General features: G+C 60.2%; 1 protein-coding gene across 7 annotated transcripts in view; it reads right to left on the bottom strand.

Moving 5' to 3' along the window:
- The window catches only part of BANP (BTG3 associated nuclear protein), a 148,447-nt gene that overhangs the window by 32,948 nt on the left and 88,272 nt on the right, over positions 1 to 27,227 (bottom strand). For 5 of the 7 annotated variants that reach the window (XM_059382981.1, XM_059382980.1, XM_059382982.1 and 2 more), the window contains 2 exons: positions 19,240 to 19,383; positions 14,864 to 15,508 (listed from right to left, as the gene is read on the bottom strand). In XM_059382981.1, coding sequence (XP_059238964.1) covers positions 15,437 to 15,508; positions 19,240 to 19,383 — 216 coding nt within the window. In that variant the 3' untranslated portion in view covers positions 14,864 to 15,436. Of the gene's footprint in view, positions 1 to 14,863; positions 15,509 to 19,239; positions 19,384 to 27,227 lie in introns of those variants that run through there. The other 2 variants (XM_059382983.1, XM_059382984.1) reach the window with 1 other exon arrangement.

Genomic DNA, 27,227 nt, shown 5'->3' with positions numbered 1-27,227 from the left:
ATAACGTACATACGGGCGTGTGAGCAAGAGGGTGTGTCTGTGCAGACACACGCGTGCACACACACACGCACGCACACACACACCCTGGGAGCAGGGACAACCCAGGGCGAGGGTCCCGAACACCCCTAGCCTCCAGATCTTGGTTATTCTAAACACCATCTTCCACGAACAGTGAGCAGGACCCTGCAGAGACGGAAGATTTCCATCCAGCCAGGAAGCATCAGGTGCTTCTGGAAGGTTCCGACACACCGGTGGCAAGGAAGCCCACCAGGAGCCCAGGGGCTGTCAAAACTCTCGGGAGCCAGTTCATGGGGCTCGCTGAGCATGACAGGTCACACTGTTTAAAAAAAAAAAAAAAAAACTAGTTCCCGAGTCCAAACTCAGAAAGACGGATAAATAATGGAACTGTGAGGAAGTGTGAAGTGTTCATATAGTTGTAAAGTATTTTTCCACAAAATCCTTCTTATGATAGAGAAAAAAAGAGTAATTTGCTGCAGAGGGGACCTGGCAAACACCACCCTGAACCGTCACTACTCCCAGGAGCAGGAATGGGACGAACCGAAGTCCGGCCCCCTCCCCCAGCGGCCAGCTCAGAGGCCCGGCCCCAGTTCCTGCTGCCCTGCCCCACGGGAGTCTCATCCCTGGGAGACACCAGACATCGCACAGGACAGACGAGCGCCGACGCCAAGAGGAGACGAGGAACTTGCTTGGACTAAAGTGGGCGGAGTGGGACAGACAGCCCGAGGCAGAGCACAAACGGACAGACCCTGTCTGCTCTCTGGTCCAGCGGGGACGGGGCTCCCACGGACTATCAGGGTGTTGCTTTGCACTCGAATAGCACAAGGTTTGAGTCTGCAGGAGCCGAGCCCACACACCCAGGTGCTGGGCAGGGCGGGGCGGGGCCAGTCCGACGCCGCAGCCCTATCTGGCGCTGTGGGCACCCCCTCGCCTTGGTGCGGCCCTGCTGTGTCGTCCGTGTCAGGCCCACATGGCTTCCTCTGTCTCCCTGACCAGCGTCAACCCCTGCGTGAGGGGCAGACCTGTCCACCTCTGCAGCTCTTGCCGGACTGCCCCTCAGCTTCTCCTGATCCAAGCGGAACCCCCACTGTCCACCATGTACTCTGCTGCCCGGGGCCTCGGCCTGGAGGGGTGGTTGGGAAGCAGGAGCCCAGGGCATGGGCTCAAGCGAGGCCCCGAGGGACAGGCAGGCCCCTGGCACCCTGAGCCTCCATGGGAAGTGCATGCAGACCCACTTCCAGTGGCCACCGCTGCAGACATCGGGGTGGGAGACCCCTTGGGCCAGGGCATCCCTTCTCCCACTGCCCGCGCCCAGTCCTGGCCAAGACGAGGGACGGATGCCGTGCAGATGGGAAGGCGGCCGCTCTGAGACCTCCGGCCTCACTAGAGGGATCTTCTCCCACTGCCTTCGCCTCGCTCCTCACGCCGGGTCCTGGGTCCTGCCTCCACACACTGGAAGCCCAGAGCACCCCCTTCCCCGGTTCTAACAACCAACAACATCTTCAGATGTTGCCCAGCGTCCCGCGGGGTCAGAATTTCCACAGGCTGAGAACCACGGGGTCCTCTCTAACCCACCTCTGTACCCACTTGAGCTGCCAGGCCCTGGTACTCCCAGCTTACTGGTGACCCGACGCCCCTGGTCTCACCACTGAGCGGGAGGCCGGAGGGCTGAGGCCGGCGCAGGAGCACTCGGGCCGTGCCTGGGGCCTCTGGAGGCCCGGTCCTGGCTAGAGAGAGAAGCACGAGACTGAAGCAAATTCTGCCAAGGACACACGAGATCCATCTGCGAGGTCTGGGGCTGGCGGCCACGAAGAGCACCCGCAGGCTGTCCCCGTCGTCTGCAGGCAACACCCTCGGCCCTGAGATCATTCTCGAGAAGCCGGAGGTCAGAGACGCGGCGGAGGAGGGAGCTGCTTCGCCGTGATAAGCCGGGTCTGGCTCCAGGGGTTCTTGGAGCCGCCCCAGGCCCGCCAGCCAGCATGAGGTCCTCACTGAGGTATGCCTGGGCCTGGGATCCATGGGGAGGCCTGCCCCACACCCACTCGGCCTGGCCACCGGCCAGGGGCTCCTGCATGGTCACACCCGGAGGTCCCTGCAGGGAACAGAGCCGGCAGCCGGGGTGAGGGCCCAGGGCCCACAGCTCCCCTCGTCCTGACAGCCGGGCTGCCCTGAGGAGGGCTAGGTGGGACATGGTCGAACAGAGGGACGTTTAAACCAGATCAGGCCTGTGGGCAGGGGTCTGGAGAGGGTGTCCTGGGTCCCCTTCCCGTGACAGGCAGGGCCCAGAGGGCAGCAGGCTCCTGCCCAGGAGAGAGGCCGGTGTCTGTCCCCCACGAGGAAACACCCCCAGCTCTGGGGGTTTCAGCTCAGCCCAGGCTGTGCGCAGACCTTGGGATGGCTTATTAGGGACGTGTGGTAACTGTGAGGGTTCATGGGACAGGGCACAGGAAACAAGCTGAAAATCAGACCCACCGCCCACATTCTGGGCCTGCGACTAGAGCCCTTTCCGCTGGGTCCAAGAAATCTGGGAGCTGCGGACGAGGTGACGGGCAAACCCAGTTTGTGGGGCCTCTTCAAGAGGTGCGACCACCATGTCCGGGACCCTAGACCGGCCACGGTGATGAGTGCTCATCGCTCCCGCTCTGCCTGTCGGCTCGGTGCCGGCGGGGTCACCGTCTGTCCCTGGGGACCTGGGCCCTGGGGCAGCCAGAACCTCCCTGGGCCCTGCGTCCACACCCAGGACGGCAAGCAGCAGCGCGATTCCACTAGAAGAGACAGCAAGCCACACACGCCCCTTCCAGACCCAAACGCCGACCGTCGGCTGGACCCGTGGGCTTCGCCGCAGCACCAGCACCAGCAGCGGGAGGTGGGGGCGCGCACTGACGGCGGCCACAGCCGATGCACTTAGGAAACCTCAGGAGGCCGACCTCATGGACGCTTACAGCCACAGGAGCAGGGCCACCAGGGGAGCACGGCCATGGGAGCACAGTCCTGGCGGAAGCAAGCCCACGGGGTGGCCACCAAGGACACAGTGAAGAAAGTTCCCTCCAGCTCCTTGTGCTGGACGTTTCGACCCTCTGCCCAGCACAGTCCGGAAAACGGAATCCAGACCAGGGTCACTCACCAGTGACTTCAAATGGATGTGCCTTGGGGACGTGGGGACAGGCCCTTCTGAAAGTGAGAATGTGGAGTGCAGGGGTGTCTGAGCCGAGCCCGCCCCGCTCGGGGTGGGCACCAGCCTCAGAAGTTCCCGGCATCGTCGTGGAGGGGGTGGGGGAGGGAAAACGTGCTCAGGGAGGACCAAGCCGGCAGCGGTGCCACCGAGCTCCACGCCCTCCGGGCACGCGGAGACCAGACCGCGCGCAGACCACTCCGGGCGGCTGGGAGAGCAGGGACCCACTGGCGGGCTCCCACTGGGAGGGCGCGCAGAGCCGGCGGGAGGCCGAGATGCTGAGGTCGGCCTGAGCGGCCCACGGCTCCAGGCGCACGGAGAGACTAACACGGACCTGGCTCCCGGGGCCACAGACGGGCTTCCGGGAGACCACGCAGGCAGAGCCCTCTGCTCCGCGGCTTCGTCAACAGCGCAGACAACTCGGGGCAAAGCCTACACCCACGCGGTCCCCGAACACCCGTGGGTTTCTGGCTCTGCTCCGACCTGTACCTGGCTGGGACCTCTGCCCCGTGCTTCAGCTGCTGGGTCTGGAGCTCAGGAAAAGCCATTTGCCCCGGGCAGAAGAGACAGAGCGGGGTCACTGGAGCTCCACGCAAGGATCGTGGGAGACGAGCACAATGGAGCCTCAGGGTTGGGACCTGAATTCAAGGTCAAATGCAATCTCCTCAATCAGGAGGTGTGGATGGTCCCCAAGCGCAGGGCCAGCGAGGGCAGGGAGCGGGGAGCAGAACCCAGGGCCCCCAACAGGACCACTGCTGGGATGGGGTGTGGGGGACAGGAAATATGCACCTGGCCTCTGACGTCTCCTGCCGCCACCTCCAGCCTGGGCCTCTCGCGCCACGTTAAGCAGGAAGCCATGCCCTGGGGGCCACCACCCAGCAGCAGACAGCACCGCGCACTCTGCCCGAAGGACAATGCGCCCTGAGCTCCGGTTCTCCAGGGCCACCGACAAGGCGGAGGCCACTCCTTACGCAGGGCTTGTCGCCCTCCCCTTCCAGGGTGCCGTGGCACAAGACCAGGACGGGGCTGTCCCCACTGCGCAGGCAAGCTTGGCCTTCTCTGAAGGTCCTCCTCCTCCTCGAGTAACACTGGCCTTAGTCGGCACTGGTGGCCAAGCTGTGAGCGTCCACAGTGGCTTTGCGGCTGGACTCTGATGGCCTCAGATAAAACCCACCGTCCGTCTGGCCACTGTGGGGGTGAGACGCAGGAAGGCCTGGCTCCATCCCAGGGACCAGAGCAGGAAATCGGCCGCGGCCCCAGGCCAGGCTGCCCTCCCCAGCTTGCTGGCAGCTGCCCCCCTCGCCCACACGAGGCCCACAGATCCCACGCACTCCTGTGTCCTCTGCCTCAGCCCATGAGCACCCAGAGCTCCCCCCTGTCCACCTTCCCAGGGCCAGTCGGTGCGCGGGGAATGGGAGGGGGCCGGGTGGGCCGGGCTTACGAGGGTGCATGGTGGTTCCTTCACGGCAACGGCGGGAGGCAGAGCCAGGGGGCGGCCAGGCGGAACCTCCCTCCTGACGGCTTCACAGATGACGTCAGGGAGCACCCCGAGGGGGTGAAGATGGGGAGACGCAGCAGGCCGGTGCCCAGCAGCGGAAGAAAGGATGAAAGCACCAGGCAGAATGAAGCGTCCACCGGGGAGGGCAGGGTCTCCCAGGGAACGTGCCACCACCCAGCCGGGGGCCTGTCGCCCAGCTCACCAGGCACAGTCGTGGGTGCAGGCAAAAATTCAAGTTTTCCAAGTTCAGGGTTTTGCCAAGGCGACTGATAGGAAGCGGATGCAGGCAGCAGGACAGGGTGCCCAGGGGAGCCAAGGTAAGGCCGGCTCGCAGAGTCCGGGCTGGGGGAGGTGGTCCCGAGGTGGGGTGCACAGGTCCCCCCGCCCCCCGGGCTCAAGATTTAAGTGGGGGGCCAGCGGCACAGGAGGACAGGCCGGGACCAATGGCACACTACCCCGCCGACGCGGGACAGGCCTCCCCTGAGAACACGGCGTGCGTCTTGAATTGGATTCGGAAGCCGGTATTTCAGACCCCGTAAGACACCGTGAGCCTAGACAGATGACGGCTGGCCAGCGTTTCGGTAAGTGCTTGCTGCCGGTCTACAGAAATGCAGCGTTTCGTGCGTCGACTTTGATACCCCAAACACTGCTGAGGTCTCTTAACGGCTCCAACAACTTATCCTTGGCAATTATTTTAGATCTTACCTTCGGAAATTATTTGGAACGTTCTAGAACACAGTTGCGTCATTGCGATGTGTCTCTCCCTACCCACTACCTGTCCCCAGGTGGTGATGGGAGCCCGGGCCGTCCTAGAGACGTGTGCAGCAGGCCGTGAGCCGTCTGGTGTCTGTGGAAGCCCCTGACCAAGTCACAGAGTCTGGGCTGGGGGAGGTCTTCTCCTTTCCCAACATTCCGGAGGGATGACGTTTCTCAGAGGCTGCTTCTGCCTCGGCTGAGATGCTGCTCTTTTCTCTTATTCTGAGGTCACACCAGGCTGCGCTCATGATCGAAACAGCCCTCAGGGTCCCCGCCCCAGCGAGGGGTCTGCGGGGCCCTCCCTCCTGAACACAGGGTGGCGGCTCGGCAGCAGGTGCTGGATCACGGCCATCCCAGGGGCCCCGCGGCCCCAACAGCACGCGTGCCTGGACCGCGGGCAGGGAGGCCTCCCCCCTCGGGAGCCCCGCACATCGCTGCCCGCTCACGTCGGCCCGCCCCCGCTGTCCGCCCCCCTCCCCTCCCTCTTCTGCACTGACCGGGGCTCTTCGGGTCGCAACCCCCCGCCCCACTGCTCGTTTGGATGCTCTACACAGTTTCCAGGCCTGCCGTGGATAAGGAAGCACAGCTTGCGAGACCCCAGCCCACGCGCCGTGACCCCTCCTCCACGACACGCTCACCACGCGGCTGGACAGCCCGTTTCTGGGACCACCCAGCTATCCATGCGGCCCTCGCACTCAGGGTCCTCTGGCCGGGATCACTCAACTTTGCCCAGAGGACAGTCTTTGAAACTCCTTTCAGTGTGGGTCTGCTGGTCGCAAAATTCCGTCTTTTGTTTAAAGACAACCTTTTAGGAACTCCTGGGTGGCTTGGTCGGTGAAGTGTCTGCCTTCAGCTTAGGTCATAATCCTGGCGTCCTGGGACCGAGTCCCGCACTGGCCTCCCTGCCCGGCGAGGAGCCTGCGGCTTCCTCCCCTGCCCCCTCCACCTGGGGTCTCTCTCTCTCGCTCATTAACAAATGAGTAAAATCTTAAAAATAAAAAAAGCACAACCTTTTAAATTGGAAGATGACAGAGAAAAGCACGCAGCGCCGCACCCATGACGCCAGGCTCCGGGGTCACTAGGGCCTCTGCCCCCCGGGTGCTGCTAACACCGCCAGCCGTCCTGCGGGTCTCGGAACAGCATCAGTGGGGTCGCACGATGTCCTCCTCCTTCCCACACCACACGCGTGGACCGCTGGCCTCACTGCGGAGGCGGCCACTCCTTTGTTCCCGTGGCACAAGGCAGCCTGGTCTGTGAAGTCACCGTCCTGCCGGGGTGGGCGTCACACGGGCCGCTGGGGTGCATGTGCTGGCTTGGGTGAGGGGCCGCGCACGGACTCCACCCGCACACACAGCAGCTCCCACCCTGCACACCGAGCATGCTGTAAAACTTCCCGGCCGCGGCATCTTGTGGCGGCGTGGATGTGCCCGGTGAGAGGAGCACTTGTCCAGATGTTCACGGGCCATCGTAGGTCTTCGCTGGTGGCGTGCCTGTCCGTGGGCTCCCAGGACCAGTGCTCGTTACTCGTTATGTGACTCGTCACGTGACTCGGCAGAAGGATGACATCCACATCCCTCGTTTCTAGAAATGATCAGAACAGCTTCCCTCCCCCACCCCTCTGGGCCATTTAAACATGATGCTGGGTGCTTACCTTACGGGAACTAGGGAGCCTCACCACCTCACTGATCCAGGGGACCTGTCCGCGGCCAAAAGGATGGCGAAGCCTACCCCGCTCTGCCCTCCTGCCCCTTCGTGAGCCAGAGCCTCCACTGCCGGGCGTCTCCTTCCACTCGTCCTTCCGTACCCAGCCGAGAAGCCTCTGGAATGCCGAGCTCACAGCGAGAACTCCTCCCGGGCGTTTCGTGGTGTCTCCTGCACGTGCTGCCCCGCTGAGTTTGGGACACGTCGTGGACGGGGTTCACAGCTGCTCCCCTGGGCGTATCTAACTGACCCAGGACCACACAGACCACAGCGCCTTCTTCCCTGCGCCGCACCGTCCATGGCTCGACGAGACACCCCACACAAGCGGGTCCACCTGCAGGCGTCCTATCCCGAGGCCCTGCGTCCACAGTGTCCTCCAAAGTTGTTCAAGGTCTTCAAGACGGTCTCTGCTCTTCTTGGCCCTCTGCATTTCCGAACACGCTCCGGAACAAGCTTGTCGATTTCCACCAAAACTCCCTGCACGGATTTCAGCCGCACGCACGGGATCCCCCATCCAGTAAAGGACGGACCCTCCGAGGCTTCCGACCCTCCCATGTGCCGGACGCTCCATTCCTTGGGTGTTCGTCGACAGCGCACAGTAGTTCTCGGCCCCAGGAACCGTCTGTTAATCGTTACGTAACTCTAGTGTCTGAAAGGCTGTGCTAGTCCTTACTGATTTTTCCTGGTAACTAGAATCAGGTCTTGCACGGTGAGCATGTGACTAGCAACCTTGCAAACTCTACTCACTGCTCCTGAGAGCTTCTTGTGGATTTCTCTTGATTTTCTTCATGTGTAACCGTTTCTGTGCAAATAACAACAGTTTCCTTTCTGGATTTTCAAGGTGTACATCTTTCAATCTCCTTTTCTGGCCAGGCTCCGGCGTGAGGAGAGCGGACATGCCGAGACGGCCACAGGCCTGTCTCCACCTCACCTCAGGGACAGAGCGGCCGATGCCGCCCCACGAGGCAGGGTGCTTGTCCGAGCTCTCGGCTGACTACGGAGGTTCCTTTCTGCCCCTGGTTTGCTAAAAGAGCTCCCTTACTCACGAAAGGGTGTTGAACTGTACAAATGACTTTTCTGTTTGCCAAGACCACACAGTTTATCTCTTCATGGATGTGAATTGTACGGCTTTTCGGACACACACGCCGGCACTCCTGAGCCCGACCCGACCTGCTCGTCCTCTCTCGCCACTCAACATCACGAAGCCCGGCTCGTGCTTGGTTTCGGACTGTTCGGGATTTTCAAGGGAGCCTGCTCGGCAACGCTCTCTCTCCCTCTCTCCCTCCTTGCTTTCTCTGAAACACCCTTGTCAGGTCTGGGCGTCAAGGTCATGCTGCCTCATGAAACAAGACAGGTCAGGAGGCTTCCTCGTTGCCGCGGCCTCTCGGCGGAGGGTCTACGACACGCTGCTCTTCCCCGAACGCGCCTGAGCACTGAGCAGTGAAGTCGTCTGTGCCTGGAGTTCTCCTTGTGAGAGCGCTCTAAGTTCAGGGAGGCTTCGGGAAGATGGGAGCGAGCGAGAGCCGTGTCAGCAAGGCGGCGGCACAGCGGCTTCTGGCACTCGTCCCCTCCTGGAAAGTCCGTCTGAACGCCTATGCCACAGAAGGATGCCCTCCAACGGCTGAGGAGTGCAGGTGGGGATGCCAGCGCCCTGGTGGCGGAGAGCCAAGGAAAGACAGTTTTGCACCGAGACGGACACGTTCCCCATGGGCAGGGGTGGGGGGCTCAGGTAGGCGCCTTGAGTGGCCCAGAGACTCCAACGCTGGTCCGCAGGGAACGCAGGGTCCAGACTCAACCCTGCAGACCCGGGCACCAGGCCACCTGCCCAAGGACTCCAGCACACAGCCAGAAGGCTCATCCAGGTTTCTGGATGGACAGACTGTGAAAGGCATCCCTGCCAGCGCCCGTCCATGCAGACTAGAGTCCAGACACCAACACAAGGCCATAAGAGTCACGGCAAATCATGGAGACATGACATCGCAAAAGAAAACCGACAGAACAACAACTGACCCTAAAAAAGGAAGGGCCATAGAGAGTCTGGAGAGAAGGCAGAATGACCTTCTTAAAGAAATTCAGTGGACAATATGAGAACAAACACAATTAAATGAAATTTGGGAAACAATACACAAACAACAGGATGAAGAAGTTCGCAAAGAGCGAGAACATTTTTCTAAAATCAGAAATCCTGACCTTGAAGAATACAGCTCTCGGCAGAGAGCTTCACGGATGGACGGGTCCGGCAGAAGGGCAGTGACGGCGCCAGGAGACACGTCCCCAGACTCACCCAGCACAGAGAACAAGGAAAGGGGAAGAGACCCCAACGGGAGCTCCAGGAGAACTTCCAGAGAAGCCATGAGCACATGGCTGGACTCCCAAGAGGAGAGAGGCAGACGGGTGCCAGGACCTGAGTTCAAGGAATACCAGTTCACAAAGCTCCACGACAGCCCCCCAGACCTCAACCCCAATTATCTTCTCCAGGACACATTATAATAAAACTCTAAAACCACAGGGAAGATAAGCTTTGCAAGCAGCCATGAGCCAACAACTCGTGTACCAGGGAACCTACACAGGCTCTAGGTGGAGTTCTCCGCAGAAGCGATGTGGGTTGGAGGCTAGAGGGGGGATACATGCAGAGCGCTGAAAGGAAAAAGCTGCCAACCGGAACGGCCAGCAGAGGTGTCCTCCAGAAACAAAGGACAGAAAGTCATTCCAGGATGAACTCAAGCAGAGGGAGGTCATTACCATGAGCCTGCCTTAGGACAGGTGTTGAAAAGACTTCTGCAGGCGGAGACAGGCAGACGCTAATGAGTAACACAAGACAGAAATACAGGACACATGGAGGCAGGTGAGGGCACGAACTCAGAACACCCCGCCACATGTGCAGACGTGCTCATCACTGACTCGAGCACAAAAGGTAAAGGAGAGAAACATTAAAAATAACTGTTGGGGGGCGCCTGGGGGGCTCAGTGGGTTAAGCCGCTGCCTTTAGCTCGGGTCATGATCTCAGGGTCCTGGGATCGAGCCCCACATCGGGGTCTGTGCTCAGCAGGGAGCCTGCTTCCTCCTCTCTCTGTCCACTTGTAATCTCTGTCTGTCAAATAAATACATAAATAAATCTTAAAAAAAATAAAAAAAAATAAAAATAAAACTGTCGGGGGAGTGCCACCCAGCTGGCTCAGTTTGAAGAGCACGGGACTCCTGCTCTCAGGGTAGATGAGTTCAAGCCTCATGCTGGGTGTAGTTTACTTCAAAAAGAAAAAACTTAAAAAATAATAATAATAATAACAATTCGTCAATAAATGCACAATGTAAAAAGATATAAAATGTGACATCAAAAGCATAAAATGAGGCACGGGTAAAGAGTAGTTTTTCATGTGACTGATGTTGTTACCAACTTTAAAGAGACGTTAAGTTAGCTTCATGGGAACAGCAAAGCAAAACCTTACAAAGGAAATGGCACCAAAGAGCATCACCTCAGACAACCATCACTGGAGAGAGGGAAGAGCACAGGAACAAGAGAACTACAAGACAGGAAGGAAACAATCAAGAAAAGCATTAGTGGGACGCCTGGGTGGCTCAGTTGGTTAAGCAGCTGCCTTCGGCTCAGGTCATGATCACAGTGTCCTGGGATCGAGTCCCACATCGGGATCCTTGCTCAGCAGGGAGCCTGCTTCTCCCTCTGCCTGCTATTTGTGCTCGCTCTCTCCCCCTCTCTCTCTGATAAATAAATAAAATCTTAAAAAAAAGAAAAGAAAAGAAAAGAAAAGCATTAGTAATTCTCCTCATTACTTTAAATATAAATGGATTAAATTATCCAATCAAAAGGCACAGAGGAGTTGAATGGATCAAAACCAAGACTCAACCACAAGCTGTCTAGAAAGAGACCCCCTTTCAGTTTTAAGGACACACAGAGACTCCAAGTGAATGGGTAGAAAAGATATTCCAGGCCAGTGGAAAACCAAACCCAAAAGGGGCTGCTACACTTACATTAAAAAATAGATCTTCAGTTAAAAACTGTAATGAGACAAAAAAGGCCAGCGTATGATGATAAAGGGGTTAATTCACCCGTACACTGAAGGGATGCAGCAACAACAAATGCATATATACTGTGGGGGTGCTGTTTTTCTGGAAAGATAAGCAAAATTGACAAATCTTTAGCCAGACTGAGGAGAGACACAAATATAATGGGAAATGAAAGAGGAGACATTACCACAGAGATGCAGAAGGATCCTATACTGTAAGCATTTATGTGCCAACCAACTAGACAACCTAGAAGGAACAAGTTCCTAGAAAATACAAGCTACCCCATGAAATCATGAAGAAATAAAATGTGAACAGACCAGTAACAAGGACATTAAACAGTCATCAGAACCTCCCACGCAGAGAAGCCCAAGCCAGATGGCTTCACTGATGAATTCTTCCAAACACTTGAAGAAGAATTAATGCCAATCCTTCTCAAGCTCTTCCAAAAAACTTGAGAGGACACAGTATTACCCTGATATGAAAGCCAGATGAAGATACCACCAGAGAGGAAAACTGCAAGCTGATATCCCAGATGACTGTAGATGTGAAAATTCTCGACAAAAGACCAGCAAACCATACACCGTGATCAAGTGTGAGGACACGAAGGACGTGGAGATATCCAACACACACAGATCAATAAGCATGATCTACCGTGTTAATAAAATGTAGAATAAAAACCATAGGATCATCTCTATAGGCGCCAAAAGAGCATCTGGCAAAACACAACGTCCTCTCATGATAAAAAGTCTCAACAAATAGGGTACAGAAGGGACCTACTTCAGTTTACTAAAGGCTGTATGTGAGAAGCCCATAGCTAATATCATCTCAACAGTGAAAGGGTAAAAGCTTATTCTCTAAAATCAGGAACAAGACAAAGATGCCCACCCTTCTTTTTTCCAGTTTTACTGAAAAATAACCAATATACATCCTGCATCAGGCAGAGAGCATGAGGGCTTGGTTTACATGGATTGTGGAAGAATTACCTCCGCAGGTTCAGCAAACACCCACCTTCTTATGTAAATATAAGAAAATGAAAGGGCAGAAGGGAAAAGGGGCGGACTTTCTTCTTGGGATGAGAGCTCTGAGGATTACGCGGTTTCCTATCCTGGGTGTCATACGGCAGAAATCAAATCGAAACCACAAACAAAGGCCCCTGGGTGGCTCAGCCGGTTAAGCGTCTGGCTCTTGGTTTGAGGATGTGGGAAAAAAGTTGTGCACGGCTGCGGGGATTCCAGCCTGGGGCAGCCACCAAGGAAAACAATATGGAGGATCCTCAAAAAATTAAAAATTAAACTATCAAAAGACCCACAAGTCCCACTTCTGGGACTACATCCGAAGGAAACAGGTATTTTCCAAGCACAACGTCCGACATATTCCACGAGTTTTGATACGTTAATCAGTCACATTTAACTGGTAATTAAAGCCACCTTTCCATTCTGGTATTTTACTTGACCCATGGGCTATTTTAAAAGGACACTACCTCACCGGCAAACATTTGCAAACGCACTCATTTTTTCTCATTAGCTTCTAACTTCGTCCCACTTGGTCCAAGAGTGCGGTCTGCGGGTATTGGTCCTCTGGATGTGTGTGGGGGCCTTCTTTACATTCAGGCACGAGGCCAACCTTGAAAATGTTCCGGAGAGCACATGGCAAGACTTTCCTCCGTGGCTGCTGGACGTGGCCTTCTGCACGCCAGCGAGACCCCGCTCCTTGGTCACACATCCGCCACCTTAACCGTTTCCACATACTGCATTTCTTAAACGCTTGTCAAGGGTAGTAAACCCCCAGGTCTGGACATGGGACAGTATCTCAATCTCTTTTCTCCAGGGCAATCAAAAGGGGCTTTGAAACAATTTAGCTCCTTCCTGCCGGTCTGAACAAAGTCATTTTTTCCAGCATCTTCCTAGTGTATTATCATATTTGAAAATATTATACTTGAAAATTTCAACATGGACAGTTTTAAATCCAGCCCTTAGACATACTTGTTTTATTTCATTTGTTCGCCCATTCTTCTTCCTTTTAAAACCTCTTCCTGGGTCCAAACTCCTGTTCCTGAATTAAATTCCTTGCAACTTCCTTTGCAGGAGGAATCATCTGCAGGTAACACCCCTGTTTTGTCCGTGAACTATTTTTGAAGTGTCATCCTTTATTTTTAGTAACATCAAGTCACAAGCTGAAAAACTCACCCTCCTAAGAAGTATCGACTTCAGCGACTTTCAGTGTGTTTACAGAGCTGGGCCAATGACACCATTTAATTCCAGAACATTCTGGCCTCCTCACATGAAAGCCCGCCCCATGGGCTGTCGCTCTCCACTTCTCTTCGCTTCTTCTGGGGACTGGCCTGTTCCGAGCACTTCCTAGAAATGGGACTGTTGATATACAGCCCCTCTCGGTCGGCCCGACACCGGTGTTGGAACTTCACGCCTTTGCGTGGCTGAGTAATACTCCACGAGCAGATGGCAGGATCCCATCAGGCTCACCGTGCGTCTGTGGACAGGCCGGGCTGCTTCCACTTCGGAGCCAATACAAATAACGCCACAGTGCCCGCTTGTGTACAAGTTTGTGCGGACACATGCTTTGTGTCCTCGCGTGTAGAGCTACACCCAGGACAGAAATGCTGGGTCGGACTGGAAGGGTCCTAGATATTCCCAACAACACCCAGTTCTCCTCAGCATTCAAGCAGGAGCGGCCACGGTGCTGGTCTCGGAGCCTCGATGGCACAGGCCGACGTGCCCGACGTCGGAGCTCGCGGAGAAGTTGACCGTGCTCTGCCCTGGTCCCTCCCCCACACGGGGGCTTGTCCGTTCTCTCCACCCGCTTTCAGAATTAGCCTTGAACGCTGCGTGGGGGCTCGGGCATGATTTCATTTCTCCTTCTGCCCAGGATCTGTTCTGTTCCTGGCGTCCCTTAAACGTGATCTTCCTTTTCTTCTCTCTCTCCGGGATTCCAGACATTTCCGTCTGCGGGAGAACGGACCAACCCCTTGGCGGTAGTGGGAGGCAGGGGAGGCAGAGGTGCCGTCCCACTCCCGGGAGCTGCTGCCCCAGCCCGCCGACCCCCCTCAGCGTGCCCGCCCCCGTGTCAACCAAGCAGCCCGCGGACCCCTACGGCACAGCCTGGGAGAGCCGCAATGATTTGGGACGGCAGCTTCGAACCCTTTCCAGAAAAAGCACTGAGCGGCCATGGTCTGAGTCGGTGAATGCGGTTTTGTGGTGGAGGAGGGAGGCCCAGACCCCACAAGGCAAGTGCCGGACGGAGCGGACAGGGAGAGCAGGCACTGCTGGGCGCGTCTCGCCAACCACCTCCAGGACGTCAGTGTGGAACCCCCTCTCGGTTTACAATTTTATAGGAGACGCCGTACTTCTTTGGATGTGACTTGCCCTGGGGACCCCCCCCCCAAGCTGGGACTATAGAGCCGGGAAAGGCCCGTGTGACTCGGGGTCTGCCTGCAGGGCTCCTGCAACACCGTGACAGGCCTGAGTCCGAGGGGGCATGCCGTGGTACGGCACTCGGCGACCGGGGAGCCACTCCCGGGGCCTGTTCTGTGGGACCGGGAGAAACAGCCATAGCCTTCCTTTGGACCCCACAACTCCCGTCTAGCTGAGAGGGCCCACGGTGGGACTCCCACGCAGCCACCAGGAAGGAGGCCGGGCTCTGGGCGAAGCAGCTCTTCACGCAAAAAGACACAAAGCTGCTGTGGTCATAAATACATTTTATTTCATTAGAAATGCATAATTAACAGTGTTGAGAGCATTTCCCCCTAGAAAAGTAGGTAAGCAATATTTCCATCAAAATCGTTAGTTGTCTTTTGCAAATACCTATTTTCATTACACGGAACAGAGCACACAGCAAAAGGCTTCTGCTACTCCACTTTTTTTTTTTCAATTTTCTCTTTTGTTATAAACACCATAGCAAATTAAAAAAAGCTGTTTGAACAGAGAAAAATATCGTAGTTCTTGACTTTCCGCACGTACTTAACGCAGTCCACGCTGTGCCTCCCCACTCTCTCTCTGGACACCAACAGTGGGACTCAAAGGGAAGGGTCTTCCGGCAGGGGTGGCGGCTGTTACCGGCACCCTGTGTTGACCGGGACACCCCCTGTCCGCGCAGGTGAGGCTTTCCGACGCACTCGAACGGAACACGTGCAGTCCCCTCCGTGCAAAGCCGTGGGGCCGGGGCGCGCGGGACGGGGCGGGAGGCTGGAGCCGGCGCAGAGCACGGCCGCGGCTCCATCTTAGGTCCTGTGGTGGGTGGGCGGCCTGTCCCGCCTACTGGATCTGGATGGCTCCGTGCTCGAGCTGCATTTCAGGCTGCAGGCCGGGCTGCAGGGTCTCGGCCGTCTGCAAGAGGGGAAAGAGGAGGCTTTCTATGCAAGTACCCGGCGCGCGAGGCCAGGCTCCTCGCCGGTCACAGAGCACCAGTGGCTTTCGGGCTTGGAAGACACACACACAGCAGAGCCGAAGGAGCCAACGTCCCTCTTTTCAGAGCCTTCTGTTTGCCACGCCCCCCCACCGACCCTGCCGCACACGCTCTGTGGCTCGCTGGGCCTGTTTCCCAGTCCCACCCTGCCCATCACTGGGGACCATCTTCCGGGCGCTTAAACCGTCCTGTCCCTAGAACTTCGGTCACCAATCTGCCTTCTAACAAAAACTGTTCCACTGTCCCCCCAAAAACCCTTTTAGGGGCAGTTACCCTGTCTTCCCTAATGAAAGAAGTTCTAACCAAGGAGCTCCAGGTGTTGATTCCAGCGTGTACTCAGAGGCCGGAGAGAAGGAGCCAACGGCCAGGAAGAACAAGCAGCAACATCAGCCCATGGACCAGAATGAGCCCCAAACAGAGATCAGCAGGCGGTTGTCCTTCGGCTCCCCCAAGCTGCCCATCAAAGACAAGGTCACGAAGATGGGACCCTCAGAGAGGGGCGTCCGGCTGCCCCAAAGGAGCCGTGGTGAGAGAGGTCGGGCAGGAGGCAGTGAAGGCGGTAGAGGCCGAGGCCGGGGACATGGGCAGGCAGGAGCCCCGAGGCGTGCGGCTGGGGCTGCGGCTCCCACTACCCTAGAGGCCGTGCTGCTGGGACTTGGGCGGCAGAGGACACCACACGCAGGGCTTCCTGAGCAGAGTGAGAGGCCCTGTGGTGACACCCTGAGCACGGGCATCGCCAGCAACGCCTGCCGAGCCCGGGACGGCAGCCCAGGCAGGGGTAAGGAGGGAGGCAGAGCCGGGATGACCCGGGAGGCCCCCGCACGCATCCGGGCGAGGGAAAGCAGATCCAGGCAGGTGGCAGCCGCAGGCGGAGGGAGCAGGGGGCTGCAGGAGGGTACAGAGGCCCCCGGGACGCAGAGTGACTCCCCTTCATCCCCTGGAAAGGTAGCTTCAGACTCGGGCCCACAAAAGGTGGATCTCAGATGAGGGGACACCTACTTGGGGAACTTGGGGGAACCCCAGCCCTGATGAGGACCCCCTCCCTTCTCTTTTGTCCTCAAAATGCAGCAGCCAGACCTGTGTCTCGGGCAGGAAATGGAGAGAAAGGACTCCAACCAGATGACACAGAAAGTTCCAGACGTTGGAGGGAACCAAAGACAGCCGGCAGCCCCGGGCAGCCCTGGAGTTCAACTCGGGCATCTGCCTGCGCAGGGGGTGCCAGGGGCAGGGCCCATCACATGGGCCAGCTCCCTGGGGTCCTGCCCAGGAAAAGCCAGACCCTTCCTCCAGCCCCATGGCGGCTCCTGGGTTATTCTCCTCAGCTGCATGCCGCCTTCTCCAGGAAGAAGGTCACGTCCCTGAGCCTGTCCTGTGGCAGACTCGACGTACATGCACCAAGAGCAGAGCCTTCATGCTGACAGTCAGGGACCCCTTCCCTCTGCAGACACAGGCCCGTCTACGGGAGGCGCCGGGGGGGGCCACAAGAGCGCGAGCCCCCAAGGATGAGATGGGAAGAACAGGCCCCAGGGCCACCCCGTTCCTGGATCACCTGCTGACGGACCGAGTCCAAGCCGCACGGGGTCTGTGACAGGGACAACACCCCCGTGGGCGCACAGCTCACTCCCTGGCCTGTTCCTACACAGACTCACTAAGTCGGTCCCCAGAACGCTCCAGGCAGGAATCGAGACAGAGAACAGAGACAGGAAGCCAAGGAGGCCACGAGCTGAACGGACACAGCCTTCCTCAATCCTGCAACCTGCAGCAGGACCACGGACGCACGGTCCAGGAAGGCGGCCGGCCGCACCACACCCCAGGTCTGAAGAAACTGGGGACCCTTCCATGCCTGCTGGGAGGCGGGGAAGGAAAGTGCCCAAGTGCAGGGCCCACCTAGAACCATGCGGGCACCAGACGCAAGCCACCTGGTGTGGGCAGAAGGAGGCCTGCGGGGGCTCTGGCTTCCAGGACACACTCGTCCTTAGACCAGAGAGAGGTCCAACTCGTCCCCCAACACTGCTGGCTCCGGGTCTTACTCAACCCCTCTCGGCTCAGGCCACGGTGGAGTGGGCCTCTGTGGTCACTACCACACAAAAGCCACATAGAAGGTCCCAGGCTACCGCAACCACTCACATGGGAGGGGCTGAAGTCGAAGGGAAGAGAAAAGCGGCACTCCTCCAGGAAACACGCTTGCCCACTGGGGCATCGCCACCAATTGGGAGATGAAGAATTTAAGCCCGCAGGGGAGCGCTGAGCTCGGCCAGCGGGCTCCTGGGTCCCGGGTCCCCGGCGGCCGCACCGACTCCCGTCCTCGGCAGCCCCTCCGCAGCGAGCGAGGGGAAGGAGACCCCTCCTCCCGAGGGCCGGGAGCACACGACACCCAGCCCGGTCCCGAGCAGAGACCCAGGGAGCACGGAGATCTGGGGCTTCCGTGCTGAGCAGCAGGAGCTGGGGCATCGCGACACACGGGCTCCCTGGTAGTGGAGGCGGGGGGGGACGGAGGACGGCCGGGCATGCGAGGAAGCAGCAGGAGCCGGCCAGCTGCGCTCGGAGCAGCCGCGAGCCCCAGCGTCAGCGCGTCCCTCTGCCCGGCCTGAGCGGGAAGGCCGGCGACTTCAAGCACCCCAGGAGCTCCGAGGACACAGGGAAAGAGCACACCTGCCGCTCCCACCACCCACAGCCTGCGCTCTGTGCCAGCACGGACCCCCACACTCTCGGGACCCCCGTCATTACTGTCAGACACAGGCCCCGCTGTTCAACCAGCCCACGACACCAAAACCACCGTGTCCCCTAAGGGGAGCTTCCACCTGGCTCCCTGCACTAGCAGGGGGCCCCCGAGGACCCAGAGGGGAGGCCACACGGCTCGCTGGGTCAGGGCACTTGGTGAGGGGCCGCTCCACAAATGCATCGTCGACCCGAAGCAGCAGCCGCCACATCGGGCACCGCGAGCACGCGTTCTCCCACGCTCGGGAGACAGCACGGAGGACAGGCAGGGGACGGGCCCCACCACCCAGCCAACCAGACGACATGCGCGGTGGCGGTGGGGCGCGGCTGGGGCTTCCCTCCCCACTGCCCCGCGCACGAGCTGTGCCCAGCAAGGCCCTCAGGCTGCCTCACGGGCGGTGCGCTGCAGGAGGTTGCGACCCAGGACCAGCGGGGCCCCAGGGACGTGCCACAGTTGCCCCAGGCCATCGTGCGTCCCCAGCAGAGAGGAGCCCGCTGTGGCAAGGACCCACACCCCAGCCCTGGAGAAAGGGTGCAGGCCAACAGCTGGAGCTACACTGTCTGTGGACATGCTGACCCCTGGGCTGGGCCCTGCGGCTGTCAGAGGGGCAGTGGGGTCTCAGGTCAACGGACCCTCTCGCTCCGCAGTGCCCAGACACAATTCAATTCCTGCCTCTGAGTTTACAGAGAAGACGCGACACGGGTTGTGTCGGAACTGGCTTCCTACTGGCACCCGGGCGGGGACTGGGCTCCTCAGCTCCACATCGTCAGGCATCCCAAGAAACCAGGGCCTCCACACACAGCATGTGCCCTTCAACGACCCGTCACCCTCCTTACGGGACAGCGGCAGCAGAAGCCCCGAGCTGAGCCCCCGCCAGCAGGAGCCCCGGGACCCGTCCGCAGACAGGCGTCGGCCTCCAGCAAGTGCACCCACCTGGGCCGCAGCGGCGTGCTCAGTCACCGGAGCCAGCTGCACGTACTGGACCTGGATGTCACTGCCCTGGAGGGGCGAGCCGTCCACGCCTGCAGCAGCGGGGTCGGAAGAGGCCACGGCGATCAGCTGGGCGCCCTGCAGCACCTGCGGAGACATAGCAGACACGGTCAGCACAACAGCACGGTCAGCACGGACCGCCGCGCCTGGCCGGCGGCAACCGCCACTCCCATGGCCACACGAACCCAGGGAGGTGGCCCACAGTCCCCGTCCACACCGCGGGGCCCACCAGGCGAACGCACACAGCGTGACCGAACTGCTCTGCTTCGCTCCCAGGTGACGGCCCTCGCATAGCCACGTGCCGCGCAGAATGCTGGGTCTGCCAGCCGACTAGAGAAAGACCAACCAGCTCTGGTTTTAAAGAGTAAAGCCGGGGGACGCGGCCGAGGGGAGCCTGAGAAGGCTGGCAAGGAGACGGCGGGTGCCTCCATGGGGAAGCCGAAGAACCGAAGACCTTCCAGAAATCACCGTCACCTGAAGTTCGCGGGAGGCCACCCCCCGAGCACTTGAGAGCCCAGAGACGAAGCCCTCTGAGCGCAGACACACGCGGTCACAGAGGGAAGCAGCAACTGGCACGAATCAGGGACCTACGGCTCCAGGTGCCACAGGTCACAGCTCAGCGTGAGGGGCTGCCGGCGGGAAGAGAGCAAGGGGGAGCCCCCAGGGCACAGGACACACCGAGAGGAGGGGGCAGATGAGGACCCCGGGGACAGGCTCTGGATGACCTCCCGACTCCTGAGCACCCCAACACCCAGGCTCCCTCGCACCCAGCCCTCCTGGTGCTCCAACAGCTGGGCACGGAGGGGGGCACCTGCAGCCCCGCGGGCCAGACGGGGAGTGGGGGTGAGGGCCTCCAAGGCTCCGTATTCATCAGGAGTTGCCGAACCGTGCGGGTTTATACCTGGGGTGTGTCCCTCCCCTTTCAAATTCTACGATCATGGGGCCGCCTTCTAGATCCCTGCGAGTAGCGCACAGCAGCAACGCCCATGCCTCCTGACCAGCCCAACTGCCACCCACAGCAATGGTCAGGGCCGAGGACGAGGTGCGGGTCTCAGAGCGGGGGCTGTCCGCTCCGGGAAAGGCGGGCTCCGGTACGGATCAACGACCGTCTGCACAAAAATGCAGTCTGTGGTTCTGAAACAGCTTTGGAGCTTCTGATGAACGAACGTTCTATTTCTTTGACTACCACCCATCAGTAGAGAAAAACAAAAGGTAGATTCAATTATTAAAACAGAAGCTAGAAAGTTCTTAATTCCTTTCTCTTCTGTGTCTTCAGAAACCACTCACGCGGTCTCGTGTCCTGATAGCGGCTGGCTGCGCTGGGAAGGCGGAGGCCCGGACAGGCACAAGGACACTCCAGGCCCTGTGGGTGTGTCCCCAGCAGGCACCTTGCAGTTGGGACTAAGGTGAGGCTATCACCACACAGAGTGACCTCGGGCAGGGGCCCAGCGTCCCACGGCACCTTGAGAAGCAGAGACACAACGTGAAGGGAGCCCTCTGGTCAGCTGCGGCTTGGAGGAGGGGAGACGGGCCAGGAGCCACAGGTGGGGCAGGTCTGGAGGCTGGGGAAGCCGGGAGGCGACCCTGCCCTGGAGTGTGCCAGAGGAGCGGCCCAAGGACAGCCTGGTATCAGCCCTATGACGCCCACGCTGGACACAGACCTTCACACTTCAGAGCCTGAGTGTGTGACTGCCCGCCGCCGTGGCCACAGGATCGGCACACAGCACGCCGGCCTTCCTGGGCTGCATCCTTCCAAGGAGCCGGCTTCTCGCTCCCCGAGGGCTGACCCAACCCTGGCTCCTTTTCCATTATCAGCTCCTTGCGTCACTGGGTGCTCGACACAGAGCTTTAGAAGAACTGCCGACACCCCAAGTCTCCTGCATTAGTCCCCGGACCCCCCAGACCTCTCACGGTCACACGATAACCCCCAGCACTGCTCACAGGAAAGCCCCCAGCCCCCACGTGTCCCGTGGGATGACAGCCCTGGGCAGGGGCCACTCCTCCAGCAGGAGAGCCTGCCGTCAACCTGGCGGAATCAAGCACACGGCGCTCCCACTGGGCGCAGCTCAGCCCAGGCAGCGAGGAAAGATCCGGACGGGGAAGCCAGGGAAGGGGCCTAGAACAGCCCAGCGGTGCCCGTGGCTGTGCTCACTTAGCACGCCGTGGCTCGGTCCTGCACTGAGCATAGAAACCGTGCACCGTCTGTGAACACGGGTACCACGGCATTAGGTAACGTCACGGTTCTGTCACCACCGCGTGCCGCAGAAGGCCCCCAACGCACTGACGGTCACGCCATCAACTACTGTTAACGAAAGCCACACCATCGCAGAACCTTTTCCCCAGAAGCCTCTGCCTTCGTCTGGTGCTGGCGGTGAGCCACGACCACCCGGGACCTGGGCTTGTTAGGGCTCCCCGAGAGTGAGCTGCTTCCTGTCGGCACCCCCGGAAGGGGACACGGCCCGCGGGCCGCACCGCTGACGGCGTCGAGAACGAGAACATGAGTTCGGAATCTCAACGAGCCGGGCGAGGACAACGAAGCCCAGCACTTCCCCGGCCCGGCTGCCGGGGACACAGAAACCGGAAAACACTCCCCGAGCTCTCACCCCAAACACCACACTTCCGCAGTGTGTCTGCACTTTTGCTTTTGGCAACTGACTCGAGAACAAGTCAGAAAGTCAACCCGGGCGCGGCGCTGGTAGGAAAGGCCTTCCAGGCCTCGGTCAGCGCCCCTGCCCTTCCTCACACCCCCGACCCCGCGGAGGAAACCCTCCCACGGCGGCCTCCACAGGAGCAGCTGGGAGTGCAACCAGATCGGGGCACCGGTCCTCCAGTGGGGACAGCGACAGCCCCGCAGGGAGACAAGCTTCTCGATGGGAAGGATGGCTTCCCCTATGGTGGACAGAAAGCTCGTCCCGAGTGGAGTCAAGCCGAGGGCAGCGGCAGCCTCGGGAGCCCAGCCGGCTGACGGGAAAGCTCAGCAGCGGACACACGGGTCTCAGGGCACCTCCCAGGCCCGCCTCACCCTGGGGAAGGCACTGCCACCAACTCTCTCCCGGCCTGGCCTGACCTGCAGGCTTCAGCCCACGGCTGCCCTCAGTCCCGCAAGGGGCACTTCCCGCCCCGCAGGCGGACCCCAAGCACCCACAGCAGAGGCGGCACGCCCGGGCCCCAGCGCCCGCACACAAAGCAGTTGGGACGCTTTTCAGGCCGTCCTCTGAATCCGGGAGAAGCTCTCCGAAGGTGACACTCGCACTCTGCTAGAGGACAGCTGCAGAGGAAGGAACACAAGCAGGAGGGGCCGGCCGGCCGGACAGCTCTGCCAGCAGGGCTTCACGAGGGAGGTGGGATGCTCGTTGGGAGGCAGGCCTTACCCATCACAGCACAGCCCAGGAGGCGGGGGTGCGGGTGAGGACGTGGGCAGGGACACCGCCTCTCCCCCGTCCAGGAAACCACAAGGACACCAAGCACCCGGCAGAGGAGGACTCTGGGTCGCGTGGCCCCGCTGTCTCTGTGCCGGACCCACCCAGTCCGTGCTCAACCCCTGGAAGGGACGACCGGCGAAGGAGGTGTTCTAGGAGGAGAGACAGGACGGCAGCCGCACTGCGGATCCTGGGTTTCTCTGCGATCGGTGCGCACTTGCTAGGAGCCAGTGGTGAGGACCCTGCGCCGCTGTGTTCAGGAGAAACTCTGACGTAAGCTGGTGCGCTGAGGCACCCCCACGAGGCGAGCAGGAACCCCCACCGTCAAGCCTGTGGGGCAGCTTCCATCTCACCGTCACCCTCGGACAATGAGACAACGGACCACAGCCCCAGGGCAGGGCTTGGGGCGGGAGGCCACGGAGGGCCACAGTCATGGCCAAGAAAGGACGAGTGGCCAGTGCACGGACACTGTGAGTGACCAGGGTGGACAGGGAGGCACAGACATGTGGGCTGAGAGGCGAGCACCCAGCGGCTGTGGCCCCACGGGTCAGGGCGGCACCCGGAGCAACCCACAGGAAGAACAGGACCTGTCCCCGCTCTGCTTAGAGGGCGGAGGCCGGCACGTAGGCCCGCCCCTGCTCTAGAGGCCGCAGAGGCGTCGGTGAGGAGCTTCCAGCTCCCTCCCCCTCGCCGCAGGTCTGCAGCCTCTTCCCAAGGCTCTGGAACACAGAAGACCTCACAGGGACGCGGCGGGCTCCAGGCCAGCCGCCAGCAGCACGGCCTCCCGAAGCCGCCGGCCTGCGCTGACCTGGACATGCGCCACCCGCCCCCCCTCCAGACTCAGAGGCGGCACGAGAGGCACCTGCCGGGTCCCCATCCCCAGCTCAGAGGGCTCGGCGCACCGGAAGCGGAGCCTACCCAGGGGGATCCTGCTCGCGTCCGGTTTTCCCCGACACACCCCCCATCTTGAAACGATCTAATACCCCTGTGAGATAACGCAAAACTGGTATAACCCCAAATAAGCACGGGCAGTCCAAGGGCTTCTCAGCAGGGTTTGGGTTCAGAACCCAGACTCCAGCCCGGAGTCTCCTCAGCTGAGAACCACACACACGACCGCCGGCCCGGCCCCTCCTGGGGCCGGAGGACGCGCGCTCCACACGGTGTAGTCACGTGCGTGGCCAGAAACAGAGGCGAGACCGCGACCTCCGCTGTCCTGGGATAGAAGGGCACTCGCTTGTGGCCCCGCCTGCGACCAGCTCGCTGAGGGAGCGCGCTCAATGACGTCCTCCTCAAATCTTGGTGTTGATTTGAGAAGGAGCTTCCTCGTGGCCGTGAAAGCAGGACCTGAGAGAGGGATGGCCGCCACAGGGACGCCCTGAATCCCACCCGGCCGGAGCCCCCCAGACGCAAACCCTGCTCCTACAGCTGCGCAGCAACCGCCGAACACGGACCATGGTTCTTAAGCCGCAAAACCCTCTGACAGGAACGCTCCTGGGCTCGCTCGGTGCCACTGTGAGCGCCTTCCTGAGCCCAGGTGCTGTGAGAACCCGGTCCCAAACCAGCAAAGAAGGCATCTGGGCAGACGCAGAAGCCACCGCTCCAGGGCCGCACGTCAGCAGCGCGGGGACAACGCCCGCGAGCCACCGCCAGATCCCGCCCCCGCAAACACGCCGAGCGGCCCGCAGCGATGAGCGTGGTTCCTGCCGTGACCTCCGGAGCCCGCTCCAGCATGGAGCGCAGCGCGGCTCAAACACAATCTGGGGAACAGCAACGCAAAACCTAAAAAAGGCAGTGAAGCGGGAACGAAGTCTGGGGTGGCTGGTACTCCTCCCCATCCCTCCAGAAACGCCGGCACTCCGGGGAACAGAGCTCCACCATGTGTTTTAAAACGTTCCAGCAGGTCGAGGGGGCGTTAATAACCCAGCCAAGGTCAGATCTGAAGACCTCCAGCTTCTCCCGCGGGTTCCAGGCCTCCGGCTTCCAGAAGGGCCGCGTGGGGTGGGCGGGGAGCGGGTGAGACAGAACGGGAAGGGCGTGAAAGATCTGCACGGCTCCGCGGGAGTCGGTCTCCGTTACCTTGGGCCGGTGACGGGGAGCCGCTGAAGGGCCAGCCACGGGCGGGCACACGGCCTGGGCTCCCCGTCCCGTGATCGTGCTCCCACGGCCCTGCTCACTGCTTCAACGTGGGAAACTCACTGCTTCTCGTGCTGTTCGCCATGTGGGCAGAAGAAAGAGCTTCAGAAAGGGGCGAGGCCCTCTCCCTTGAGGTCACTTCGGTAGAAAGCTCACGAGGGCCCTGCTGTAGGAGTTACAGATGCCAGCCGGGGGGTGCGGAGGCTGCACTGAGCGGCTGTGGGCTTCAGGCTCTCCCCTACAGACAGCACCGTGCGCTGGTGAGAATGACACGCAGCCCCCAGGTCTGGAGGGAAAGATCAGGAGAGGTGCCTCTTGCCTCAGGGCGTACCCCGAAGTCAACACCTGAGTCGGTGTATAACCGTGACAGTTCGCCAGGCTGTAAACACACAGGGGCCCGCAGGGCACACAGCCACATACTCGTGTGAGCTGCTGGCTAACGGCGTCCGCGCCTTCCAAACACGGCAGGGCCACAGCGTCTTTCTTCTACTCTGGGAAGGCTCAGAAATGCGGTTCTCTGCTGGGCAAGACTAATCATAGGCCGGAGAAGGCCTCATGAGGGACAGCATCTCCCCCCCGGGGCCAGGACAGCACGTGCCTCTCCAGGCATCCATTCCAGAGGTGACCATGCCCATAACCCAGTCTCAAAGCACAGCCCGACCGGCAACAGGAAGCCCTCCGCACCGGCTCTCCTGTCCTACAAACATGGACCGCCAGCAAGCCCACGAGGTAGAGCCTCGGGGGACGGTCCTTGTCGCTCTCAGCCACAGTGGGTCCCCCCTAGAGTGCTGCCAGTGGCTACAAGATCAGGACCACATGCAGTGTCGATGTCCCCAGAGCTCGTTGACTGCCACTCCACCAACGCAGGAGCAGGACCATCAGAGCAGGGAGCTTGCGGGGCGCGGCAGGACGGGCTGGGATCCCGGGGCCTCAGCCCAAGCGCATAGCCCTGGGCATCTGGCAGACGGCATCTTGTTAGTTACCATCAGCTCCACGCTGCCAGGGAGGAAGGGGGCCTCGGGGCTAACTTGTGTGCGGGCACCACAGGCCAGTAAAAGTACAAGCAAAGAGCAGCAGCTCTGAGCACGGCTGTGCCAACTGCGGGCCCAGCTGCCTCCCAGCTCGGGGCCAGAGCTGATCCCGTGTGAGTGAGTGGTCGGGGACCAGCCAGGACAACCACACACCAGCCACGGGGCTCCCAACACTGAGGGACACTGTGTAGGCAGAGCCCTTGCCACCCCGGCCTTCGCAGTGAGAACACAGCCACAGGCCTTCGGTTTCCCTTGGGCCGATCGTCTCCTGGCAGAACTCCCTCTGATGGCCGATCTCTCCACCCTCGGATGCCAACGAAGCGTCATCCCAGATGGAAAAGAATTCTCTCGAAACAACTCATCCACTGGCTACGCCACGAAGGCCTATTTCTGAGGAGGCCAGGCTGCCCCTCCTACTTGAGCAAACCTCCCACTCACTGCGCCCCTCACGGAACCCCATCAGGACACCTGTGTGCAACAGGCCCACCAGTGGCCGGCAGCCGGCGGCCTGCATCTGGGCGGACGGCCCAGGGGGTGCACACGTGCCTCGGCTGGCCCCACTCCTGGGGAGGGCACACGTGCACGGACAGGCAGGGTGGCTCTCGCGGCCTTCTGGCCATGTTGTTACTCTGCTCAAGGCCTCCGGCGTCAAACCGCATGCGCGGCACTTGCCGCGTTCTCCGGCGACGAGGCTGAACTCGGAGCTCGGGCCAAGCGGCCGCGCTGGGCACGGGCCTGGCCCTGACTCCATGCACACGGCATCGAGTGCTGCGCAAACCTCGATGACACAACATGACGTGAGAACCGAGGCTGGAGGCGAAGGCAGCAGCTCAGCGGGGATGAAGGAGCAGACTATTAACAATCCGTCTGGGTCACTTCACAAGCTGTTGGTTTGCTTCACTTTGCGGCAACCTGAAACACGACCTGAATTTTTAAACATACACGACTGTTCACACGTCGAAGTAATCGCTACGTCATTTTCCACCCGTCGCGTGGTTTGTGCACACAGCAGCTCTCCGTCCAGGGTGCTCCTGCCGCCCCCAAGCCCGCGCCCTGCAGGGTCAGACACGCCCCCTCCAGCCCAAGCCCGGGCAGTCCCGCACTCTGCATCTGCGGGCGAGAGCCGCAGCGTCCTCACCCAGTTTCCTCGCAGTCCCCTCGCCACCCGTGAGAGCGGAAACCAGGACCTTTTCCAGCTGCTCAGAACGCGGCGGAAACCACCCCGTTCTGGGACCCGCTGCTGGGTCAGGAACAGACCTCTGCTCTTGCCCTCGCCTCGGCTGTCACGTGCGTGATTCTGCAACGAACCGGCACGAAGTTCTAAACCTCGACCCTTACAGAGCTTCCC

Source organism: Mustela nigripes, chromosome 17 (genome assembly GCF_022355385.1).
Source record: "Mustela nigripes isolate SB6536 chromosome 17, MUSNIG.SB6536, whole genome shotgun sequence".
NCBI lineage: Eukaryota > Metazoa > Chordata > Mammalia > Carnivora > Mustelidae > Mustela > Mustela nigripes.
This window is presented reverse-complemented; position numbering and strand designations above follow the sequence as displayed.